Below are 22339 nucleotides of genomic sequence, written 5' to 3'. Positions count from 1 at the left end.
CAACATGTCAAGTCATGCCATTAAGTCAAGTTGTCTCTGTCACGCCCAGTCAAGCCAAGCCATTACACCAAGCCAAACCATCACTGTCATGATCCTGCCTCTTCGGTCTTGTTTTATTCTTGTGTTGGCAGGATTGTGATCTCTCAGGTTGTCCCATGTGCTTTTGTTTCTCTCTCTGCCTTGTATTTCTCACAGGTGCTTCTCAGCAGCGCAATCAGCATTGCTATGGCAGAGCTGATTCGCACGGTTCGTGATTAGTGGCAGCACCTGTATCCTATCTCCCTTTCCTCTATTTATTCTCTACTTTGTCTCGTCTTCCCTGCTAGATCTTTGTGTTTTGTTCCCAGTCAAGTCCTGTTGTTCCTGTGTATTACAGTTACTCCCAGTCGGTTTGTTTCCGTGTTGTTCCTGTGTATTCAGTTTCTTCCATTCGGTTTGTTTTCAGTTTTATTGTTATCTTGTTTTAATTTGTACTCCCTTGTGAATGTTTTGTTTTTAATTATAATTTTTTTTTTCAATAAATCTCCACCTATTCCTGCATCTTGGGTCCTTCCTCAAAAACCCATGACAGATTTGTACGCAAAAATTACTAAATGCAAAGCAAGAATGCAAAAAATATGATAGTGGTGCACATTTTGGGAATTTTCTCAGAGATGTTACTGCATGATTAATATGAAAAAGAATCAAGGAACAGGGCCTTTGTAGTTGTTAAGAATATTTAGGATCATGAGGTTGTGGAAAATCAAATGCTCCATTAATTACATAGAAAGGATCTTTGTCTGCTTACCCTTGCACACGGCTTTTCTTCAGTTCCAGCTGTGCTCTGATGTTCTCCAGTTTCAGGGGGCTGGGGATAAAACCAATCTCACAGCCTTCCTTCACCAGCCTTCCAATCCACCAGTCATTATTAAATTTCTGCATGTGGAGCAGAGAAAGGACAAACGAAATGAAAGCTTGGAAAAACTTTAGGCACCTCTGTTTTATCTCCTTTTATGAATTGCCAAACATGTTGCAAGTAATTGTGATAGCAGCTTGAATTTTGATTAGAATTTTGGCTTAGGTTTTCTATATTAATCAGTGTAGTCATCAGTGCATTTTCCCACCAGGCCACAGTACCTCTTTGATGTGCAAGAAGTCTTTTGCATCGAATGAAATGGCAGTTCCTGGCACAGGCACATCTTCATCCAGTGCACCACAATAACTGACATTTGTCTTCACGGCAAAGGCCACTCCTTTGGCCTGAAAGCAAAAAAAAAATAAAAAATAAAAAAAATTACAACTGAAGCAAAGTTTTACACATGAGATTATGTATTTTATATTATTTTGATAATCTATAACAAGCTTTTGCATAAGAGCCATTAGTTTTGATATTATGATAATAACATTGTTAACAAAGTTAAGTCTGTTTTATGGCTGTATAGGCTAAGTTATGCTTTGCATACATGTGACCAGTGTCTATAAGAGTGTCCAACATGTTTCATAAATGCATTGCAAGTGACTAATGATTCATGCTGATGATTTTCAAATAAAATTTAAAATAGCCATGCTATACTGCTTTACAAGCCCTGACCTTTGCCCTCTCCAGCTGCAGTGTAGCCTGCTGTTCTCGCTCCTGCCGGCCCTGACTGCCTCCCTCCGGCCTCTCCTCCTCCAACGACACATCTGAGTCAGAGGGCCTGCTAGTGTAGGAATCAGCTGAACCCTGTGAATAGAAAATAGATACGATATTACTTACAGTACATAAATGCAGTACATTTTTGACTTTAGAGGGGGCACTTTATGGAAAGCATTACGTCACAACCAAGAGTACATTAACATATGATTGCCCTGGTTTACATATCAATGCCTATTCAATATTTAGTAAATTAACACACAAACTAATAAACGAGTCTGTACGTTTACTTGTGCAGTTATTATCAAGCTATAGCGGGTTTTTGCATAGCTACAGTCATCATCTGTCTGTCCAAATATACATTTCAAGGAAGGATGTCTGCTGATGAAGTGTTAAATACATGCCGTGCGTTACCTCGATTTTTTCAGAATCAAGGACATTTTGGTCCAGTTATCGTGTACATGCTGGACAAAGCCGAGCTACAATCGCATTATCTAGGTGTGTTAGTCTGACTGGACCACCCTGAAGTAGATTTTAATGCTGATTTGAAATACGTTATTGAAATGTAATCTTGATAAACAATTTCTGAGATTTTGGTCATGTATGCTTTTGTCTACATACAAAATAGCTGAATCGAGAGGTTATCAAGATGGCCATCGAGTGAACCGACTTGCCTTAAAGAAATTGTTCACCCCAAAAATAATTTTTTTCACAATTATCTTCACAAAATGTATTAGATTCAATATACCATAATGCAAGTGAATAGTGACTCCCATTGGTCAAGCAAGAAAAAGAAAATAAATATCATAAAACAGTAAAAATAATCAATGCAACTTGTGCACTTTTTTCCCAGTCTTCTGAAATGATACGATCACTTTGTGCAATGAACATAACAAAATGTATGTTGTTACCCAGTACTATGCAAAAGTTTTAGACAGTTGTGAAAAATGTTGCATAGTGAGGATGTCTTCAAAAATAATTCCATAAATAGTTTTCATTTATCAATTAACATCATACAAAGTCCTGTAAACATAAAAAAAAGCTAAATCAATATTCAGTGTAACCACCTTTGCCTTCAAAACAGCACCAATTCTCCTAGGTACACCTGGGCACAGGTTTTCTTGGTTGTTGGCAGATAGGATGTACCAAACCTGGAGAATTCACCACATTTCTTCCACCTATTTAGTCTCAATTGCTTCTGCCTCTTCATGTAATCCCAGACTGACTCGGTGTTCAGTGGGGGCTCTGTGGGGGCAATGTCACCTCTTGCAGAGCGCCCTGTTCTTCTATTCTAATCTTTTCTATTTGCAAAAGAAAAGTTGGGGAGTCTAAAATGTATTTTTCCTATTGACACACTAAAGCTGAAGATATAAATAACCATCTTTAGACAATTGTTTTGTGAAACATTAGAAGTGCCTAAAACTTTTGCACAGTACTGTATGTCAAATAACATCAAACCTCATTGATTCTCTTTGCGTATCATGACCAAATGTACAACATGATGACAGGATGTTTGGTTGCAATAAGAACCAGTGTGGTTTGATCATATAAATTCAGAAGATTTGGAATATAGAGCATGAGTTTTATTGATTCTTTTTTCTGTGGTTTCATGGATATTTTAGCTTGACAAACTGGAGTCGCCATTCCTTTATGTAATGGCGGATAAACCTTGTAATGATTGTCACAAAAAAAAATCTCCTTTTGTGCTCCATGGAAAAAAATTATACTGTTAGGGTGAATAAATAATGTCACAATTTAAATTTTTGTGTAAACTATTCCTTTTAAGTGTCTTTGGTCTGAAATACCAATATGTAGAGGTTAGCCAATCATAACTGATGTCACTTACATGTAGAATCTTAAAGGTAGAACTGCAAAAACAGCCTGCTTAATTTAACGGGTCAAAGAGAGGGAGGTCCATGGTCATGTAAAACGAAATTATTATTATTTTGGATGCAAGAAACCTTAATTATCACTATGAGTGGACTTTCCCTATTCTGAAATCAACTGAGAAAGGAGGTTACCCTGAAAAAGTCTTTCTCCTGCTCATTGCAGTTATGCAGTTTCTAAATGAAAATTGACCACACTTGCTCATAAAACAAGATCAGAGCACTCTCTTGGACCACGTTCCATTTGTAATAATTTGGTCATTATGCATGGTCTGGTCAGCTGGATTTTCATTATGTTTGCAATTCTCATGTTTGCCTATTCAGACCTTTGCAAACAGGTCAGCAAAAAAGACCACCTGTACCTCTATTACTAGATAGATCTGTCAACCCATAGAGATATATGCTTCTTAAGCAAACAGAAAAATACAGCTGTGAGCTAAAGACTTCAAGTAAGCTCTTTTTGTTCACCATCTACATTACACTGTTCTTGATAAAAGCTTGTGTAATAATGCACACATTACCTATGTAAAACTAGCTGATAAAAACATGTACTTAATCCATTTTTTTGGTTATTCTTGTAATCGTATTGGCTTCACAAAGCTAACAAACTGTTATTCTATAGACTGGGGTTAGGATTTTTTCAAAATCCCCAAACCTGTCTGTTTGTCTTCAACCTTCAATTTAATTTTTTTTTTAAACTAGTTTAAACTTTCAGACTAGTCTTTGTCAAGCCAACAACAAAGTCTTGACAGACTTTATCAATCTAGTTTCACTTTATTATTGATATTGCTGTAATTAAATATGGGAAGTTTTTTTTTTTATCAATGTCAAGAGTTTAGGTAACAATATACATGAAAGTAATAATGTATATTCTAGGTGCTGTGACTGGTCACCAATTCAGTTTTTCACAAATGTAATCACCTTTTTGCCTTGACTAGTTAATTTTAAATAGTCCTGCAGTGTGAAAAATCAATTGTGAAATGTTTTTTTGTCAAATAATATGTGCTTCATGTGACCATTAACTGAATTAACTGGTTTCATTCAAGTAAAAAAAAAATGTATAGGTTAGATTAACTAGTTATTTAATCTGACTATATCAACCAGACAAATTAGGTTATGCCAACAAACATAATTTATATAGGTTAGATTAACTAGAAATAGATCCTTGAACTAACAATTGCAGGTTACCACTTTTTTCAGCATAGTAAAACATCAGTTGTTGCATAGGTGTTCATAGAAACAATTATTTAGAACATTCCCAGTTTAAAACAGTGTATCCAACACAAAATAATTTGGACTGCGATTCTCATCTTGAGGCATCTGTCACAGTTTGAGACTAACATAAACACTGTTTAAAATAGAATAACAGGCTATAAAACGTCACCCAAAATCTGCTGCTGGACCGAAACCTGTTAAGTTTGAAAAAATAAACTATAAATAAATGTGTTTTGTTATGAGCTTCCAACCATTTTTTCTGCTATACATTCATATCTGCTTGTATTCTCTTCAGACTCTATTGTTCATAAATTGTAAGGAAAGTTCCTTTTACTTTTAATCTTCTGTTGACAACACACTACTCTGTTGTAATGTTTCATATATGTACAAATGCTGCCTCAATGTTGCCCTGAACAGCTCAGTGGATATATATTCTATTAGCGTTGCTATACAACCACAGATTCTACATAGCCTGACAGTAAATCTAGATAATTGCCTTTAAGCATACATACCTTTACGGCTTTCTTCTCAGGACCATAAAAGACGTCACAATATACAATCTGAACATGTTCACCTGAAATCTCCATAAAGTCCTCAGACGGTTCCATCATTTTTATAAGAGATGCACTTGATCCCTATCAGCTTTTAACCAATACCTAAAACATATAACAGTGGCAATATTGCATTCACACTTTCCACCTCTAAGATAATAAAGAAGATCCCATCAGAAAGTACATAGTCCTCTAATTAATAAGAGATGCTACCCAAAGTGAAGTGAATCTAGGAAGCTGTATTCTCATAATCCAATTTGGAAACAACATTAGCTCAAGTCAGTGAAAAGAATGATTGGGTCAATATGACATTAGAGAGATAGAGAAAGAGAAAGACAGAGAAAGCGAAAAAGTATTGCAGTCGGCTAAAAAATCTCAGCATGCTGCCTATGGCGAAACACTTTTTCCCTGAAGGCAGCCGCTCCACACAAGCTTACTTCAGCAGGGACCCAAATTAGGCCGGTGAGTCCAATCACAAAACGCCTGATTCGAGAAATATAAAATGCACAAGTTTGCTTATCTTCCGCTGCTGAAGTGATGATTCTGAGCAAAAAACAAAAATTCAAATGAATGGCTTTCATCCTTGATTTTGAAGAGATAACACTCTTTTTGCTGAAGAGTGACTTTGGAGGGATTCATGTATAATGTCATTGATGACAACAGTTGAAAATGAAGTTTAACAAAGTGAAAGTGGAACTTGCAGAGTTCTTGAACAGACAAAACTCTGCTAAAATGTACTTCATAATGTATCCTTGGTAAATATCAACTGTGTCTCTATTTCAGAAATGAACAAATTATAAACTCTCACTAGTGCTATTATACTATAAAGGAATAGCTCACAAATGAGAATTATCTCATAAATTACTCACCCTCATGCCATACCAAACATTTAGGACTTTATTTCTTCTGCAGGACACAAACAAAGATTTTTTGAAAAAAAATTCTGTGTGCAACCAAGGAGTTGACGGAGTAGTGTGCAACCAAACCTTTGAAGCCCCCCTCAGAGTCATATTTAATACTTTTATACTGCCTTTATGTGCTTTTGGATGTTGAAATGTTGGACCCCATTGACTTTCATAGTATGGACCTCCAGAGCTAAAATATCCTTCTAAAAACCTTTGTTCCCTTTACAAAAGGCTTCACTACGATGTTGCGCTGCTAAGCGCTACGGGGAACAGCTTTAGCTGTGAGCCGAGCTGAATAATGTGTGGAACATGTCAATGAACATTGACCGGAATTTATAGCCTCGGCTGATGTAATCATTAGATGCACCTGAGGCCAGGCTATAAATGGATACGTCACCAGGTGTCGTCAGAAACTCTTTTTTCAGAGCGATTCACACACCCTGTCAAAACTTTCTTTCCTCTGTTAGGAGATAGATTCTGTTAGGCAGTGTGCAGTGAACGTTGTTCTATTTTTCTCTTCTGTTTAGAAAATATTATATATATATTTCTAAAGGAAAAAAAAAAAAGAGAGAGAATGACTGAAAGCAAACGGTGCGTGTTCCCCTCTTCTCGCTCTATAGCTGAAGACGGCACACATCAGTTTTTGCTGTTTGTTTGGGGGTAGAGCACACTGCTCTCGCGTTGCAGCAGGGCGGGTGCGAGCACTGCGATTTGCTTTAACTGGCAGAGTGCGTCGTGCTCGCCTCGCTTGCTTCCGGGAGTCAGCACTCACGAAAAGATTGTTCGTGGGGCTCGTGCATGGATTTGGCTGAGGAGCAAGAGACGGGTTGATCCCTTTCTCTCACTCTCTCCCCAAACCCAGCTGGTCCTTCACATGATCTCGAAGCGCGTTCCGATGCTTCTTCGGATCATGAGGTGGATCGCTATTCTCTTCCCGCCTCCGAGCATTTCGTCCGTGATAAAAAATCTACGGAGGAATTGCTCGATGTTGTTACTCGTGCGGTTGCCAGATTGGACTGGCCACGCGAAAAAGAGACCCCCAAACGCACCAATTAGGGGATAGATTTTATCTTCCAGTCTAAGAAAGGGAACGCCTCATGGGTCCCTTCCCTTTCTTTGATAACCTCCATGAAGAGCTTTTTCACTCATGGAGAACCCCTAAAAAATAAAAAAAATAAAAAAATAATAAAAAAATATATATATTTTCTTCCCGTGTTCACATACCCTCGACGTCATTTTATTCGACTATCGTGGGTGCTGAGACACGGGGGTATTCAGTGATGCCGCCGGTCGAAGAGACGCTTGCGGGCTATCTCTCGCCGGGCTCGGCATCGTCACTTAAGAAGCCCTCTCTCCCCTCAAAGCCTTGTAGGACAACCTCCACTTTAGTGGGAAGGGTTTATCAAGCAGCAGGTCAGGCTGGTGCTGCTCTGCACACTATGCAGTTTTTCAGGCATACCAGGCTGACCTCCTGGACGACCTGAGTGTGGGTTCTGCGCTTGACGAGCAAGCCTCAGACCCACCTCGGTCCTGACTGAAGGGAGGCTCAAAAGCAAAGCGTGGCGAGTCGTGCTCCTCCTCCCAGGGATTGGGGACAGTCTCGCCGCCCTCGCCAGCCCTCAGGACTATAAATTCTAGTAAGAGAAAACCCTGATGGTCTTGCGCCTAGATTAGGGGGTAGCTCCCCTCGGGACAGGGCGCGTGCTTCACTTCACCCCTCCCGGTACCCCCTCGAAGCCCCTCCATTCCCGCCACCTCTTGGTGTTTCGGGTTGCAGAGGCTTCCGTCAAAATTGGGTGTTTTCGCTGTTCCTGCATTTTATTCAGGACGCGAAACACCGACAACCCTCAACAGGAAGTGTTAAAATATAATACCCATCTCAGAGATCCTGGCAGCGTGGAAACTTCTGCCGGATATATTCTGTTCTGTGGGTCTTATAAGGGCGTCAGGATTTAATTCTCTCGCCGCTTTTCCATGTTTCAACGGTGTGTTCTCACTACCGTAAACCGGAATTCTTTTTTGTAAAAAAAAAAAAAAACCTCAATCTCCTGGTTAAAGGGGCCATGGTATGTGTTCCCCTTCCAGAGAGAGAGTTAGGTTATTACACTAAATACTTCCCGTTTCCCATGGAGGGTGAGGGGTGGCGTCTGGCTTAGATCTTAAAGCTTGAACTACCCGTGGGTGTTCAAGTCCAAGATGATGCCTGTCAAGACGGTCGTGTCTCAAGCCCTACAACTCGTTTGGCTGGTCACCATTGATCTTATGACGCACTTCTATACTTCATTTAGAAGTTCTGCCACAACATGGAAAGTTCCTGAGGTTCACTTCCGGGGGCGAAGTCTTCCAGGGTCAGGTTCTTTCACTCAGCCTAGCCCTTTTTACCCGCACATTCACAATGCATGATGTAGCGCTGGCTCCTTGCGACTCTGGGGCATCTGCATTCTGAATTACATAGACGACTGGCTGATCCTAGCGCAGGTCCAGGAACTGGCAGTTCAGCACAGGGACATCGTCTTAGCTCATCTGTTTCTCTGGGGTTGAGGCTCAACGCCAAGAAAAGCATCCTCTCTCCCACTCAGAACACTGTCTATCGGGGCATCGTATGGAGTTCAATCACAATGCGGGCACAACTGTCTCCCGCTAGGATTGAGTCCATTCAGATCACCCTGAGCAAAGTCAGGCTAGGTCAAGGTTGCACTGTTATCAGTATCAACGATTTCCAGGTCTCAGGGCGAACGCATCCACGGTGATCCCTCTGGACCTTCTGCTCATGAGACCGTTTTTGTTGTGGCCAAAAGCCAGGGGATTTCTTCCAAAGGCCAAAACCCCTGGGCTAAATAGGGTTACGCGCCTCAGGCTTCGTTCCCTTTCTATGTGGTTCAGACCCCGGTTTTCTGCCTTGGGTCCCACTCTAGGTGCGTCTTGTTGTCGCAGACTGCTAACGACAGACGCCTCCCTGACGGGCAGGGTAGCGGCCTTAAGTGGTCGTCCAGCTTAAGGGGATAGGAGGGTCGTCAGCTCGGTTGTCACAGTCACTGTCTCGGGTTGATGGCTGTATTTCTGGCCCTGAAATACCTCCTCCTGAGGCTGCCATGTCTTGGTGCGGGTGGACAATGCAGCAGTAGCCTCTTACATAAATCTTCAAGGAGACCCACGTTCTTGTCAGCTGTATTTCTGACACGTCGGATTCTCCTTAGGGCCCAGGGTAAGCTCCTGTCACTCAGGTCAGTTATATCCCTGGATGCCCGTATACTTGAGCAGATTTACGGTCCAGACAGGAAATACCAACATGGGAGTTAAGAACTCCACCCTAAGGTAGTAGTTGCCCAGAGTTCGCCAGCAAGGGTTTTTGCCTCTTACTGATAGCACCGCGCTGGCCGAACAGGGCTTGGTTCTCGGAGCTAATCTCTTCTCTTGACGACTCGCCTTGGGCGATTCCGAAGAGGAAGGATCTTCTATCTCAGGCACAGGGCAATATTTCATCCCTGCCCCGAATTGTGGAATCTTTCATGTGTGGCCCCTAAGGGTACCAACTGAGGGACACAGGGCTTTCTCCTGAGGTTATCGAGACCTTTTTAAATGCCAGGCTTTTTCCACTTGGAACAAGTTTGGGTGAGATCTTAGGGCAGAAGAGGACCTCTTCGCCTCTATGGATAGCGCAATGTCTCCTCTACTTCTCCCTGAAATCACCCAGCCCCCTTGGGTCTGGACATTTAGGCACATACATGACCCGGAATGCGTCTGTATGTATTTCTTTCCCAGGTTTCTCTGCTCCCGGGAGTCTTGGCGATGTTCACCAGCAAGGGTCTTGCCTCCTATTAATGGTGCCGCGCTGGCCGGACAGGATATGTTTCTCGGAGCTAATTCCTCTCCTCGAAGGCTCGCCTTGGGCGATTCCGGACAGGGAGGACCTTCTCGTCCTTGGCCCGAATTGTGAAACCTTTCATGTCTGGCCCCTAAGGGTACCAAATGAGGTTCACAGGGTTTTCTCTTGAGATTATCGAGACCATTTCAAGTGCTAGGGCTCCCTCCACTTGGAACTGATCTGGGTAGATTTTACGGGGCAGAAGAGGACCTCTTCGCCTCTGTTGATAGCGCAATGTCTCCTCTACTTCTCCCCGAGTCGCCCAGTCCCCCCCCCTTGGGAGGGGCTGAACGTAGTAACGCAAATGCGCCTGCATGCGTTTCCTTCTACTAAAGTTCTTATTACAGAACCAGCTAACTGCCAGTTTGTTTCAGTTCTGGATTTTCTGTAGAAAGAACTGTCAGCGGGCACTTGCCTCGCCACTGCCAGGTTCTATGTGGCAACTGCGGTTTGCCACGGCTTGGTGGGCGGGTGCCCTCAAAGAGGCATCCTCATTATTGCCCGGGCCTCACGAGGTGCTGCGGTCAAGATTCGCCAGTAGGTTTCAGGGCGCACTCTACCAGAGGGCTCTCCTCCTCTAAAACCTTGGCTAGAGGTCTCCCTCTGCAGCAAGTTTGTGATGCGGCAGGTTGTCCTCTCTGCACACATTCATTGGATTTTTATAGTTTGGCTGTTTTGCCACTCCGGGCTCTTATGCCCTTGAGTCGACATCTCAAGCTCATGTCTGGACAAGTTTGTGATGCGGCAGGCTGGTCCTCTCCGCTCACATTCATCAGTTTTTATGACAAGTTTGTGTTGCGATAGGGTTCTCTTCGCACACATTCATCGAACTTTATGGGCTAGATGCTTTGCTACTCCGGACTCTTATGTCCTTGAGTCGACATCTCAGCCCATGCCTAAACAAGTTTGTGATGCGGCAGGTTGTCCTCTCCGCACACATTCATTGGACCTTTTTAGTTTGGATGTTCTGCACTCCGGGATCTTATGCCCTTGAGTCGACATCTCAGCTCATACCTGAACAAGTTTGTGATGTGGCAGGCTGGTCCTCTCCGCTCACATTCATCAGTTTTTATGACAAGTTTGTGGTGCAATAGGGTTCTCTTCACACACATTCATCGAACTTTATGGGTTAGATGCTTTGCTACTCTGTGCTCTTATGCCCTTGAGTCGACATCTCAGCTCATGCCTGAACAAGTTTGTGATGCGGCAGGCTTGTCCTCTCCGCTCACATTCATCAGTTTTTATGACAAGTTTGTGTTGCGATAGGGTTCTCTTCGCACACATTCATCGAACTTTATGGGCTCGATGCTTTGCTACTCCGGGCTCTTATGCCCTTGAGTCGGCATCTCAGCCCATGCCTAAACAAGTGTGTGATGCGGCAGGTTGTCCTCTCCGCACACATTCATTGGACTTTTTTAGTTTGGATGTTCTGCACTCCGGGCTCTTATGCCCTTGAGTCGACATCTCAGCTCATACCTGAAGAAGTTTGTGATGCGGCAGGCTGGTCCTCTCCGCTCACATTCATCAGTTTTTATGACAAGTTTGTGGTGCGATAGGGTTCTCTTCGCACACATTCATCGAACTTTATGGGTTAGATGCTTTGCTACTCCGGGCTCTTATGCCCTTGAGTCGACATCTCAGCTCATGCCTGAACAAGTTTGTGATGCGGCAGGCTGGTCCTCTCCGCTCACATTCATCAGTTTTTATGACAAGTTTGTGTTGCGACAGGGTTCTCTTCGCACACATTCATCGAACTTTATGGGTTAGATGCTTTGCTACTCCGGGCTCTTATGCCCTTGAGTCGACATCTCAGCTCATGCCTGAACAAGTTTGTGATGCGGCAGGCTGGTCCTCTCCACACACATTCAAAAAAATTGAATGGTTTAGATGTTTATGCTACTCCGGGCTCTTATGCCCTTGAGTCGACATCTCAGCTCATGCCTGAACAAGTTTGTGATGCGGCAGGCTGGTCCTCTCCGCTCACATTCATCAGTTTTTATGACAAGTTTGTGTTGCGACAGGGTTCTCTTCGCACACATTCATCGAACTTTATGGTTTAGATGTTTATGCTACTCCGGGCTCTTATGCCCTTGAGTCGACATCTGAAGCTCATGTCTGAGACCTCTCGCGTTTTTGTGAGTACACTGCACAACCGTAGGGGTCCGGACAGCCCCAAGTGCGGCGGCGTGGGTATTGCGTTCCCCGTAGCGCTTAGCAGCGCAACATCGTAGTGAAGCCTTTTGTAAAGGGAACGTCTCGGGTTACATGTGTAACCCTTGTTCCCTGAAAAAGGCGGAACGAGATGTTGCGCTGCTTTGCCGCACTGTGACGTCCCAGGACTGCTCTTCAAAAAGAAGTATCTGACGACACCTGGTGACGTATCCATTTATAGCCTGGCCTCAGGTGCATCTAATGATTACATCAGCCGAGGCTATAAATTCCGGTCAATGTTCATTGACGTGTTCCAAACATTATTCAGCTCGGCTCACAGCTAAAGCTGTTCCCCGTAGCGCTTAGCAGCGCAACATCTCGTTCTGCCTTTTTCAGGGAACAAGGGTTACACATGTAACCCGAGACGTTTCTGAAAATCTGGCATGGCAGGAGGTTTATAATGTACAGATTTTGCTGTTTCAACTGATCACAAAATATAGTCAGGACATTACTGATGTAAAAAACAGCACCATCACTATTTGAAATTGTTTATTTTTGATCAGATCTAGACAGGCCCCCTTTCCAGAAGCCATCACTCCAACACCTTATCCTTGATGTTGTGTGGGAGCTTACACTAATCACAAGGTACTAAAATATCTTAATAAATACTCATTTTATTGACACATTCTTTAAAATCGGTTTTAAACATTCCCCCTCACTCAGGGACAGCATGAAACATAACCAATGATTTAAAGAAAGAAAACCAAACAATTAAAGAAAGAAAACAAAACAAATCAAAATGAATCAACTATAAATAACCAAATCAATCAACAAAACAGGACAAATTAAATCAAAACCGAGGCAATCTGTTACAAACACACCAAAAATAAATCAATTCACATACATCACTTAAATCAAATAATCCTAATAATACAGAAATAACGTACACATTTTAAGTAAACAAACATTTCATACCTTTCAACCATCAATTTGACACTCAGGCCGCTCTGGTTACCGGGGTTCTCGGGAGGGCTTACGGTCTACAAACACATACACTTAAATCCCATGCACACTATCCCCTTTATCACACGAAACCCCCCCCCCCACAATTACTATACTACTCACCCCATTCTTTCTCAGTGCCGTGTTTGTGTGGCGTCTTCCCTGCATGAGTTTGGTGCATCACTTAAATTAGTCCGTGCTTGTCCCCCTTAAATATATGCAGTTCCTCCCCCCACCCCGTTTTTATTATTATTATTAAACCTTTATTTAACCAGGAAGAGACTCGTTGAGATTAAAAATCTCTTTTACAAGAGTGTCCTGGCCAAGACAAGCAGCAGTACTATACCACATATACAGTACATACAAACATAAAAACTGCAAACATACTAGATACATAAAACAACTGACACAGCAAATCTTTCAAAATCAGCCACAATCCTAAAAACACATTAGGTAAAACATCTGCAGCCAGATGTGGCTGCCTCCATGTCAATCAACAACCTCTTAAAAGCAGCCAATGAGACGAGCTCAGTAAGTTTCATGGATTTCTGCAAATTGTTCCAAGCAGAGGGAGCCGCAAACTTAAAAGCCTTTTTTCCTAGCTCAGTTCTGACCTTTGGGACAGATAGCAGGAAAAGATCCAGGGAACGAAGATTATAAGTCCCGGTACTGTTTATACTGATATAGGTCCGAAGGTATGATGGGAGGAGACCTAAAATAGCCTTGTAGATGAAGATAAGCCAATGTTGAAGTCTCCGTGTTGATAGTGAGGGCCATCCAACACGTTCATACAATTCACAATGGTGAGTGAGGGCTTTCATACCAGTGATGAACCTCAGAGATCCATGGTATACAGTGTCCAGTGCATATAAACTTTGAGATGACGAATGCATATATAAAACATCACCATAGTCAAGTACAGACATAAACCAGAGCTCAATGCCACATCCACCCCCACTTGTCAAATCATCGTCCCGATGATTCACTATGTACATTTCCTGACAACATCCTTAAAAATAACAACCTTAACCACCTCTCCTCACTCTTTTTAATTCATGCATCACTTGCAGCAAAAGCTCTAAGACTGTCTCCAATGCCCCAACTTCACTAGAAGGGGGTCCTAAGCCATCATTTAACCCTAGGGGAATTGCTGCAGCTTCCATACCCTGCACCGATCGTGGTTCCCTAAAGGGATTACTATGCTGTCCCGCTCTAGCCCTCTGGGAGCGTCGAACAGTAGAGTCTGTCCCCGTGGTTATTGATTTCTCGTCATCTCTGGAAGCTACCTCTTCTGTACTCATTTCCCTTTCCACCCCCGAAGACAGGTGCTCTTGTACCACCAGTCGGAGCTCCTCCCAATCCTCCTCAGGCTCAGACTCTGATGGTGCCATGCTTGTACTTGAGTCGGTCCCTTGATGCTCCCTTGACCACACAGGCTCCTTCTGCAGAGGTCCACAACGGCGTAGCTCCAAACGATGCACATTCTTTGGTGGACGCGATTGATCCACTGGAACTACCTTATACACCGCCTTGTCCGGTCCAATCTTTCCAACACACAGTCCTGGATTTTATTTCTTCCTCTCACTCTGCGATTACGTAGATAAACCAAATCCCCTGGATTCAAACTGGAATCTTTGATCACCCCTTGTTGTCTTTGTCTCTGCTTGGCCATACGTAATCATGCTAATTGCTAATTTGGTTCTAGAAAATCACTTGCCATTAAATCAAACACAGTTGAAAGCTATTTGGTTCATTAAATGAAGCTTAACATTGTGTTTGTGTTTGTTTTTGAGTTGCCATAGAATGCAATAGACTGGCATGTCTTAAGGTCAATATTAGGTAGAAAATGGCAAAAAAGAAACAGATTTCTCTAGAAACTTGTCAAGCAATCAATGTTTTGAGGAATGAAGGCTGTACAATGCTTGAAATTGCCAAAACACTGAAGGTTTCATACAATGGTGTACACTACCGTCTTCAAAGACAAAGGATAACTGGCTCTAACATGGACAGAAAGAGATGTGGAACATCTTAGATACAACTAAAAAAGAGGATAAGTACATCAGAGTCTCTAGTTAGAGAAACAGACACCTCACATGTCCTCAGTTTCATGCACAACAGTAAAGAGAAGACTCAGGGGTGCAGGCCTCACGGGAAGAATTGCAAAGAAAAAGCCACTTTTGAAACAGAAAAACAAAAAGAAAAGGTTATAGTGGGCAAATAAACACAGACATTGGACAACACATAATTGGAAAAGAGTGTTATGGATCTTAATCCCATTGAGTTTTGTGGGATCAGCTAGACTATAAGGTGCGTGAGAATTACCCAACAAGACAGCCACATCTATGGTAAGTGCTACAGGAAGCGTGGGGTGAAATGTCACCTGAGTATCTGGATAAACTGACAGCTAGAATGCCAAGGATCTGCATAGCTGTCATTGCTGCACGAGGAGGATTTTTTTGATGAGAACTTCTTTGATGAGAAGTTTAGCTTTTAGTTTAAATTGTAATAGTAATTTTTCACATTATTAATGTCCTGACTATAGATTGTGATCAGTTGAATGCCACTTTGGTGAATAAAAGTCCCAATTTCAAAATCTGTACATTATTCCAAACTTCAGGCCACCAGTATATACATAGTGTGTGTGTGTATATATATATATATATATATATATATATATATATATATATATATATATATATATACACACTACCATTCAAAAGTTTAAGGTCACTTTCTTTATTTTTTCACATTTTTGAATAATAGTAAAGTCATCACAACTATGGAATAATAGAAATGGAAATATGGGAATTATGTTGTGACAAAAAAGAAAATCCAAAATAAATCAAAACTATGTCATATTTTAGCATCTTCAAACTGGCCACACTTTGCCTAAATTTGTGCAGAAATGTACTCTTGGCATTTTATCAACCAACTTCTTGAGGTATCACCCTGGGATGCTTTTTAAACAGTATTGAAGGTGTTCCCATCTTTATGCTGTGCACTTAGTTGCTACTTTTATTATTTATTCAGTCCAAGTATTAAATAAGTTATAGTTTTGTAAATAAATAAATTAATATGTTGGCAAAATTATATTTTTGTCTACAAAACTAATTTAAAACACACACACACACACACACACACACACACACACACATATATATATATATATATATATATATAATATATATATATATATACACACAGTACTGTGCAAATGTTTTGGGCACTTGTTTCACAAAAACTTTTGTCTAAAGATGGTTATTTATATCTTCAGCTAAAGTGTGTCAATAGGAAAAATACATTTTTGACTCCCAAACTTTTCTTTTGCAAATAGAAAACATAACGTCAAGTCATTCTGGGATAACATGAAGAGACAGAAGCAATTGAGACTAAATAGATGGAAGAATTGTGGTGAATTCTCCAAGTTTGGTGCATCCTATCTGCCAACAACCAAGAAAACCTGTATCCAGGTGTACCTATGAGATTTGGGGCTGTTTTAAAGGCAAAGGTGGCCACATCAAATATTGATTTAGCTTTGTTTTTATGTTTACAGGACTTTGTATGATGTTAATTGATAAATGAAAACTATTTATGGCATTATTTTTGAAGAGATCCTCACTATGCAACATTCTTTACAAGTGCCTAAAACCTTTGCACAGTACTGTATATGTATATATATAGATATAGTAAAACTACACAGAACACCTCTTGAATATAATTTTGTATCCATATTTTCAATTATTTTTCCCCCCAGTTATTAAAATATCTATTGTTCTATAATAGCATTCAAGTTATAAAGTTGTGTGTTATTATATGTTCATTCTACATATGAGCACACAATTTCACACTGTTTATCCTGTCTGAATATAAATAGTACAGATAAATGTCTAAAAAGACTCCAAACATACAAAGCATGAAAATATAAACACATCTGATGAGAATTAGAGTACTTGTAGGTTATATAGGTCTCTAAAACATACACACACAATCCCTGATGGCTTTTCCAGACTCTTGGCTCAAATTCATTTAAAGCAATTCAAGTGGGGAACCTAAGCCATGTGACTTATTACATTCTACACATCATCGGCAAAAAACGACTATGTCACTTTAAAGCCAGACAGTAAATGAAGCTTTACATTTCCACAGTCTATATTTTAATACATTAAACAAATGTAACCTTAAAGTAATGGCAGACATTCCCCACAGAGAATACAATGCCACATCATGTTTTTTATTTAGCGTAATCCTTAACAAACTCCAATTGAAGAATGAATGAGGAACATCCTATTTTTTTTCCAGTAATGTTCTTGTGCCGTATGGAATAGAAGTGATTGTTCATTGTCAAAGTGTGCTAATAAGAATACATACAGAAACACGCACAACCCTGATGAGCATCTCCCTATACTACACCCACGGAGATCGGTGGGCTGCATCTTAAAAAATCATGGTCTTACAGGCCCTGTATTTGCAGCACAGCTGAGCCAGTGTTCTGTACACACACACACACACACACACACACACACACACACACACACACACACACACACACACACACACACACACACACACACATACATATAGCCAGGGGGAAAACACTATATATAGCCTTAGCCAATTCCAGTCGAGAGAAAAATAACTCACCGCCTCCGAGTCTTCAAATCCATGCAGGTACAAATTGTCATACATGGAGGTTTGCTATTCCAAAGAGGTCCTCTTGAAGAATAGAGAGAGAAAAAAGAGAGGAGGAGGAGGTGGGAGCCACGACCAAAAAAAAAATCGATGGGGGATGTCGATCCCCTCGTTCCACAGAGGAAGAACAAGTAGGAGAAAAAAGGGCGAGAGATGCCTCACAAAAGAGGATGGAGAGAGAGAGAGAGAGAGAGAGAGAGAGAGAGAGAGAGAGAGAGAGAGAGAGAGAGAGAGAGAGAGAGAGAGACAGAGGGAAAGCAGGCCTGCAGGATGGAGTAGATCCCTCGTTCAGCCTACAATTCTCTCACATCCTCAGGCAGAGAGAAGCTTCCCAACAGCTCACTGACGCGGACGTTTCATCATTTCTCAGCACACACACTCACGGCACTGCTCCCCGCATCAGAGATAGAGATAGAAAGAGAAAGAAAGAGATGAAGAGAGAGAGAACCCTTCCTCAATCTCAGCCTGATGACACAGTTGACCAGCTGCATGCTGGTTGGCCGAGCAGCCTTACAGTCAGAGCTGCTGCTGCTGACGTGTGTTCTCCTTGACTGTGAGTGCTGATGTGAGAGAGACTCTCTCTCCCCCTCTGTTATTTAATTAGAATGTACTGTCATTTTTTCTCCAGTATCTTTCCCTGTATTTGTTCTATGTTCCTTCTTTCTTAATTTAATTTATAAAATCATTCTCTACACTTTTTCTATGTATGAATTCTATTTTTAATCAACTATGCATTTTCTTGAGTACTCATACATTCTTAAATCTTACCTACATTCTTAACTTATACCTAAATATTGTATGTGCATGAATAGATTAAAAGGTTAAAGACAGTAATAAGTAAACGTATAATAACAAATTACTAGTAATTCTACCCTATCAAGTTTTATTTCCACAATGATATATGATGACGTAGGCCTATATCTGCTCTGTATAAGTGATTATGTGATGTACTTAATGTATATATAAACACACGTCTCTAAGATATATGCCTCCCTGAAGCAGGTTTGATCCCTCTCCAGAAATGTGCAATGTCTTTTTACCTGTCTCAGGATAAAACTGGTGGAGGTGGTGCTGCCGTCAGACCTCTTCAGTCGACTGCGCCGTGAATATGTTCCCCTGTTCACCTGTAGAGGGTGCAATGACAAAATATGAATGAATTGTTTCAGATATGTTTGGTCTTCACAACCATTTACAAGGGCTGTTTGAGATTATATTATTAGTACATTTTACAAACAATGTTTAGAGAAAAAAAGGAAACTTATTTTTTATATGTAATATTATAACTTAGGACAGAATAAGAATAAGGTTTAGGTTCAGTATTAAGTTTAACAGCAAACATTTTTGAATTCCTTTTGAATAGGGCCTATGCTTGCTGAGTTGCTCACATGGTTATAGAAGGCTAACAATACACGATTAATAAACATGATACACGTTTTGGCAGAAAAGAAACATGACATACCGAATATTGACGAGGAATATTTGCCAAGTGCATGTTTTATTTTATACAACAGTTCTGGTCCTTGAATATGTAAGAAGTTGTGTAAGAGTTGTGCTAAATGTGGGAACTTTGATTCATCCCTGTGACATTAACGTTTTTAGCCAGCAGGTGGAAGCAAAATACCGTCTTTTGTGTGTTATGAGTTAGTTGAGATACATTTAATGAATCTGCCGTCAGTCAGTGACCAAGTTTTATTGACGTCATTTGTCTCTCATTCCATGATCGCTCTGAGCGGATTACTACATTAAAAAACAAACAAACAAAAAACAATAATAATAATAAAAATAAATTGTGAAACTTGAGAATTACACAGCTCTGTAATATGCATTTTTAAAAGTCAAAAATTCAAATTAAAGAGCTCTGCAGTTCGATTCTTACTAGTAAAAAATAAATAAAAAAATTAAATTAAATTACAGAGCTCTCATAAATTTTTACTAGTAAATATTCCAATTACAGAGGTCTACAATTGTATTCTTACTAGTAAAAACTTGTATTCATTAGCTGCAAAACAGTAGAGAGACTGGCAAGGATTGATATCAGTCCGTGGCAGTCCCAATCCAAAAGATAAAACTTTTAAGAATATTGACATATCATTTTTTGCTTATTGCCCAGCCCTATCACATGGATATTTCTTTAATATTAATAATTATAATAATTCGTAATAATAATAATTAAAAGAACACCCTAAACCTTTTTTTTTTTTTTTTTTTTTTTTTTTTTATAATTGATGCAACCACAGATTCAGGTAAAGTTTAGTTGTAATTTCAGGGGCTTGTATATAAATCTTTTTTTTAAATGTATTATTAGATGTAATTGTTAGAAAGGATTAATCAAGCTTTACAAATGGAAAATGGTAACATAACAAAGAACACATGGGGTGTAACTGTGTGACAAACAGATAGTTAAAGCAACAAGTATTATGCTGCTAAATCTCAATATAACTTTTCTAAACTGCTTAATTGCCCTTCATTTTCATTATACATTAGAGTTGTGTGGGGATGGGGTTGATGAAGAGCGATATGCTGTCACATCACAATCGAGTTGCATTGTGGGATTTGGAGCTGCCCGAAGTGTACATCAGAGTAGTCTCGCTCCCTCAGTCAAAATCGAAGGGTTGAGGGTCTGTCAGTAGAAACTTCCCTCACTCATTGAAAGTGGAATGGACTTCCAAAATGGCGACGGGATTCTACTTAGGGAAAGTGCTTAGGGTAGTTAGCAAGTGGATGTTAAATGTGAAGTGGAACGCAGCCTTAGTTGGCAAACAAGAATGGCATTTGTCAGACAGACTGCAAAACCAACCATCACTCTGACTGAGCTACAGAAGTCAGTGGCTGCGACTGAAAATAATGTCCATGGCTAAACAATCTAAAAAATAACTTGCAGAAAAAGGGGCTGTAAAGGAGTGGCTAGGTAGAAGTCTTTGCTGAAAAAAAGAAGCAGCACATGCTTAAAGACTTTGCAATACATCACTTGAACGATACTGCAAAGATGTGGCAGAAGGTCTCATGATGTGATGAGACTAAGACTAAGCCAATGCTTTACAGCAGACACATAACACCATCCTCACAGTAATATACACTGGTGATATTATCATGTTATGGGGGTGCTTTTCAGCAGCAGGGACTGGCAATATTTGAATTTCAGTGGTAAATGAATTCTACAAAATACACAGATATTTTGGATAAGAACCTTCTCCCCTTAGCCTGAAAGTGCAAAATTTGGAAGAACTTTGTGTTTCTGGACAACAACCCAAAGCCCAAAGCCAGAGCAATACTGCAGTGGCATAAAATTAAGAAAATTGATGTCCTTGAGTCAGGGGCACCGTATAGGGGGGAAAAGTTAGGACCATTCCAAGGGCCCCTGAATGACAAGGGGCCCCAACAAATAGGTAAAAACTAATTTAATTATTATTATTTTTTTATTATATTATACACCATATAAACCATCATCATTGAGTATATTTCAAATAATAATAAAATTAATTATGTCTTTGATTTTACTTATTTTGGCAATAAAAGTTAAATATCCCCATTGACCAAAAAGTAAACATCCATATTGACCGACCACCCCCCTGTATCTGCATGAAATGGTTTGGTCCTGCCTTAGCGCGCTCATCAGTGAGTGAATGACGGTGTTTAGTTGCAGACAGTTAGTCGATGCGCCAGAAACACAGATTACAATGTTGAGTAGTATAAGAAAATCTGGTTTTCAAAAAAGGAAAGAGAGAAAAGAGAGAGAGGAAAGACAAAGGAAAGGGTGTCAATCTGTAACCCAGTTTTTCACCAAGAAAGGTGGGTAGCTTTAGTCTGTGAGTGGTATTAACCTGTTGTCCATAGAGACAGAACGTATTTAGGCCAAGGAACAATCCAACCGTCTCCATTGACTTTGCATTGCGAGAGACTGCCTCCTTGTCATTTATGACATATAACAAAAAAAAACAATGTCTAAAAGCTGCTGTGTGACAAGGTATACAGCAAACAAGCTAAATAACCCAGAAAAGCTGTCGACATCAAAAAACGGTTTGTTTCAGGACATAAAAGGAGACTACTACCTGAACTACTCTGAGAACTACGCCCACTGGAACGCGACATGATATTGTAAAAAGAAAAAAAACATTCATAATTTTAACCATGTCGTTTGCTTATTTCACCACCCTATGTGAACCTGAGAGGAGATATATTCAATTTACCCATTCTTCCTTCTGATGCTTCATGTCTTATTGCCTGTATCTACTTTTGTCTCCTTAAAGGCTGGCTTTTATGGTTCTGAAGCTTATAAAAATGTATTTCTGGGTTTAGTTAGGCATTTTCTGTCTTTTGTTATATGTCATAAATGACAAGGAGGCAGCCTCTCGCAATGCAAAGTCAACGGAGACGGTTGGATTGTCTTCCCTCCCGGTGAGAGTGGTCTTCAGATTATGACGCATTGCGCTCAGTCTCTGTAGTGAAATAAGCTAGCTAGCTAA

The 22339-nt window shown here is 40.5% G+C and overlaps 1 protein-coding gene across 2 annotated transcripts in view; it reads right to left on the bottom strand.

Moving 5' to 3' along the window:
- cacnb4b (calcium channel, voltage-dependent, beta 4b subunit) overlaps nucleotides 1-22339 on the bottom strand; it is a 51020-nt gene that overhangs the window by 14244 nt on the left and 14437 nt on the right. The window contains exons 2-5 of one of the 2 annotated variants that reach the window (XM_052129954.1): nucleotides 18917-19000; nucleotides 1571-1702; nucleotides 1117-1239; nucleotides 788-915 (exon numbers count right to left, since the gene is read on the bottom strand). In XM_052129954.1, the coding sequence (XP_051985914.1) occupies nucleotides 788-915; nucleotides 1117-1239; nucleotides 1571-1702; nucleotides 18917-19000 (467 nt within the window). Of the gene's footprint in view, nucleotides 1-787; nucleotides 916-1116; nucleotides 1240-1570; nucleotides 1703-17828; nucleotides 18370-18916; nucleotides 19001-22339 lie in introns of those variants that run through there. The other variant, XM_052129955.1, reaches the window with a different exon arrangement.

The sequence above is a fragment of the Xyrauchen texanus genome, chromosome 7 (assembly GCF_025860055.1).
Source record: "Xyrauchen texanus isolate HMW12.3.18 chromosome 7, RBS_HiC_50CHRs, whole genome shotgun sequence".
Classification (NCBI taxonomy): domain Eukaryota; kingdom Metazoa; phylum Chordata; class Actinopteri; order Cypriniformes; family Catostomidae; genus Xyrauchen; species Xyrauchen texanus.
This window is presented reverse-complemented; position numbering and strand designations above follow the sequence as displayed.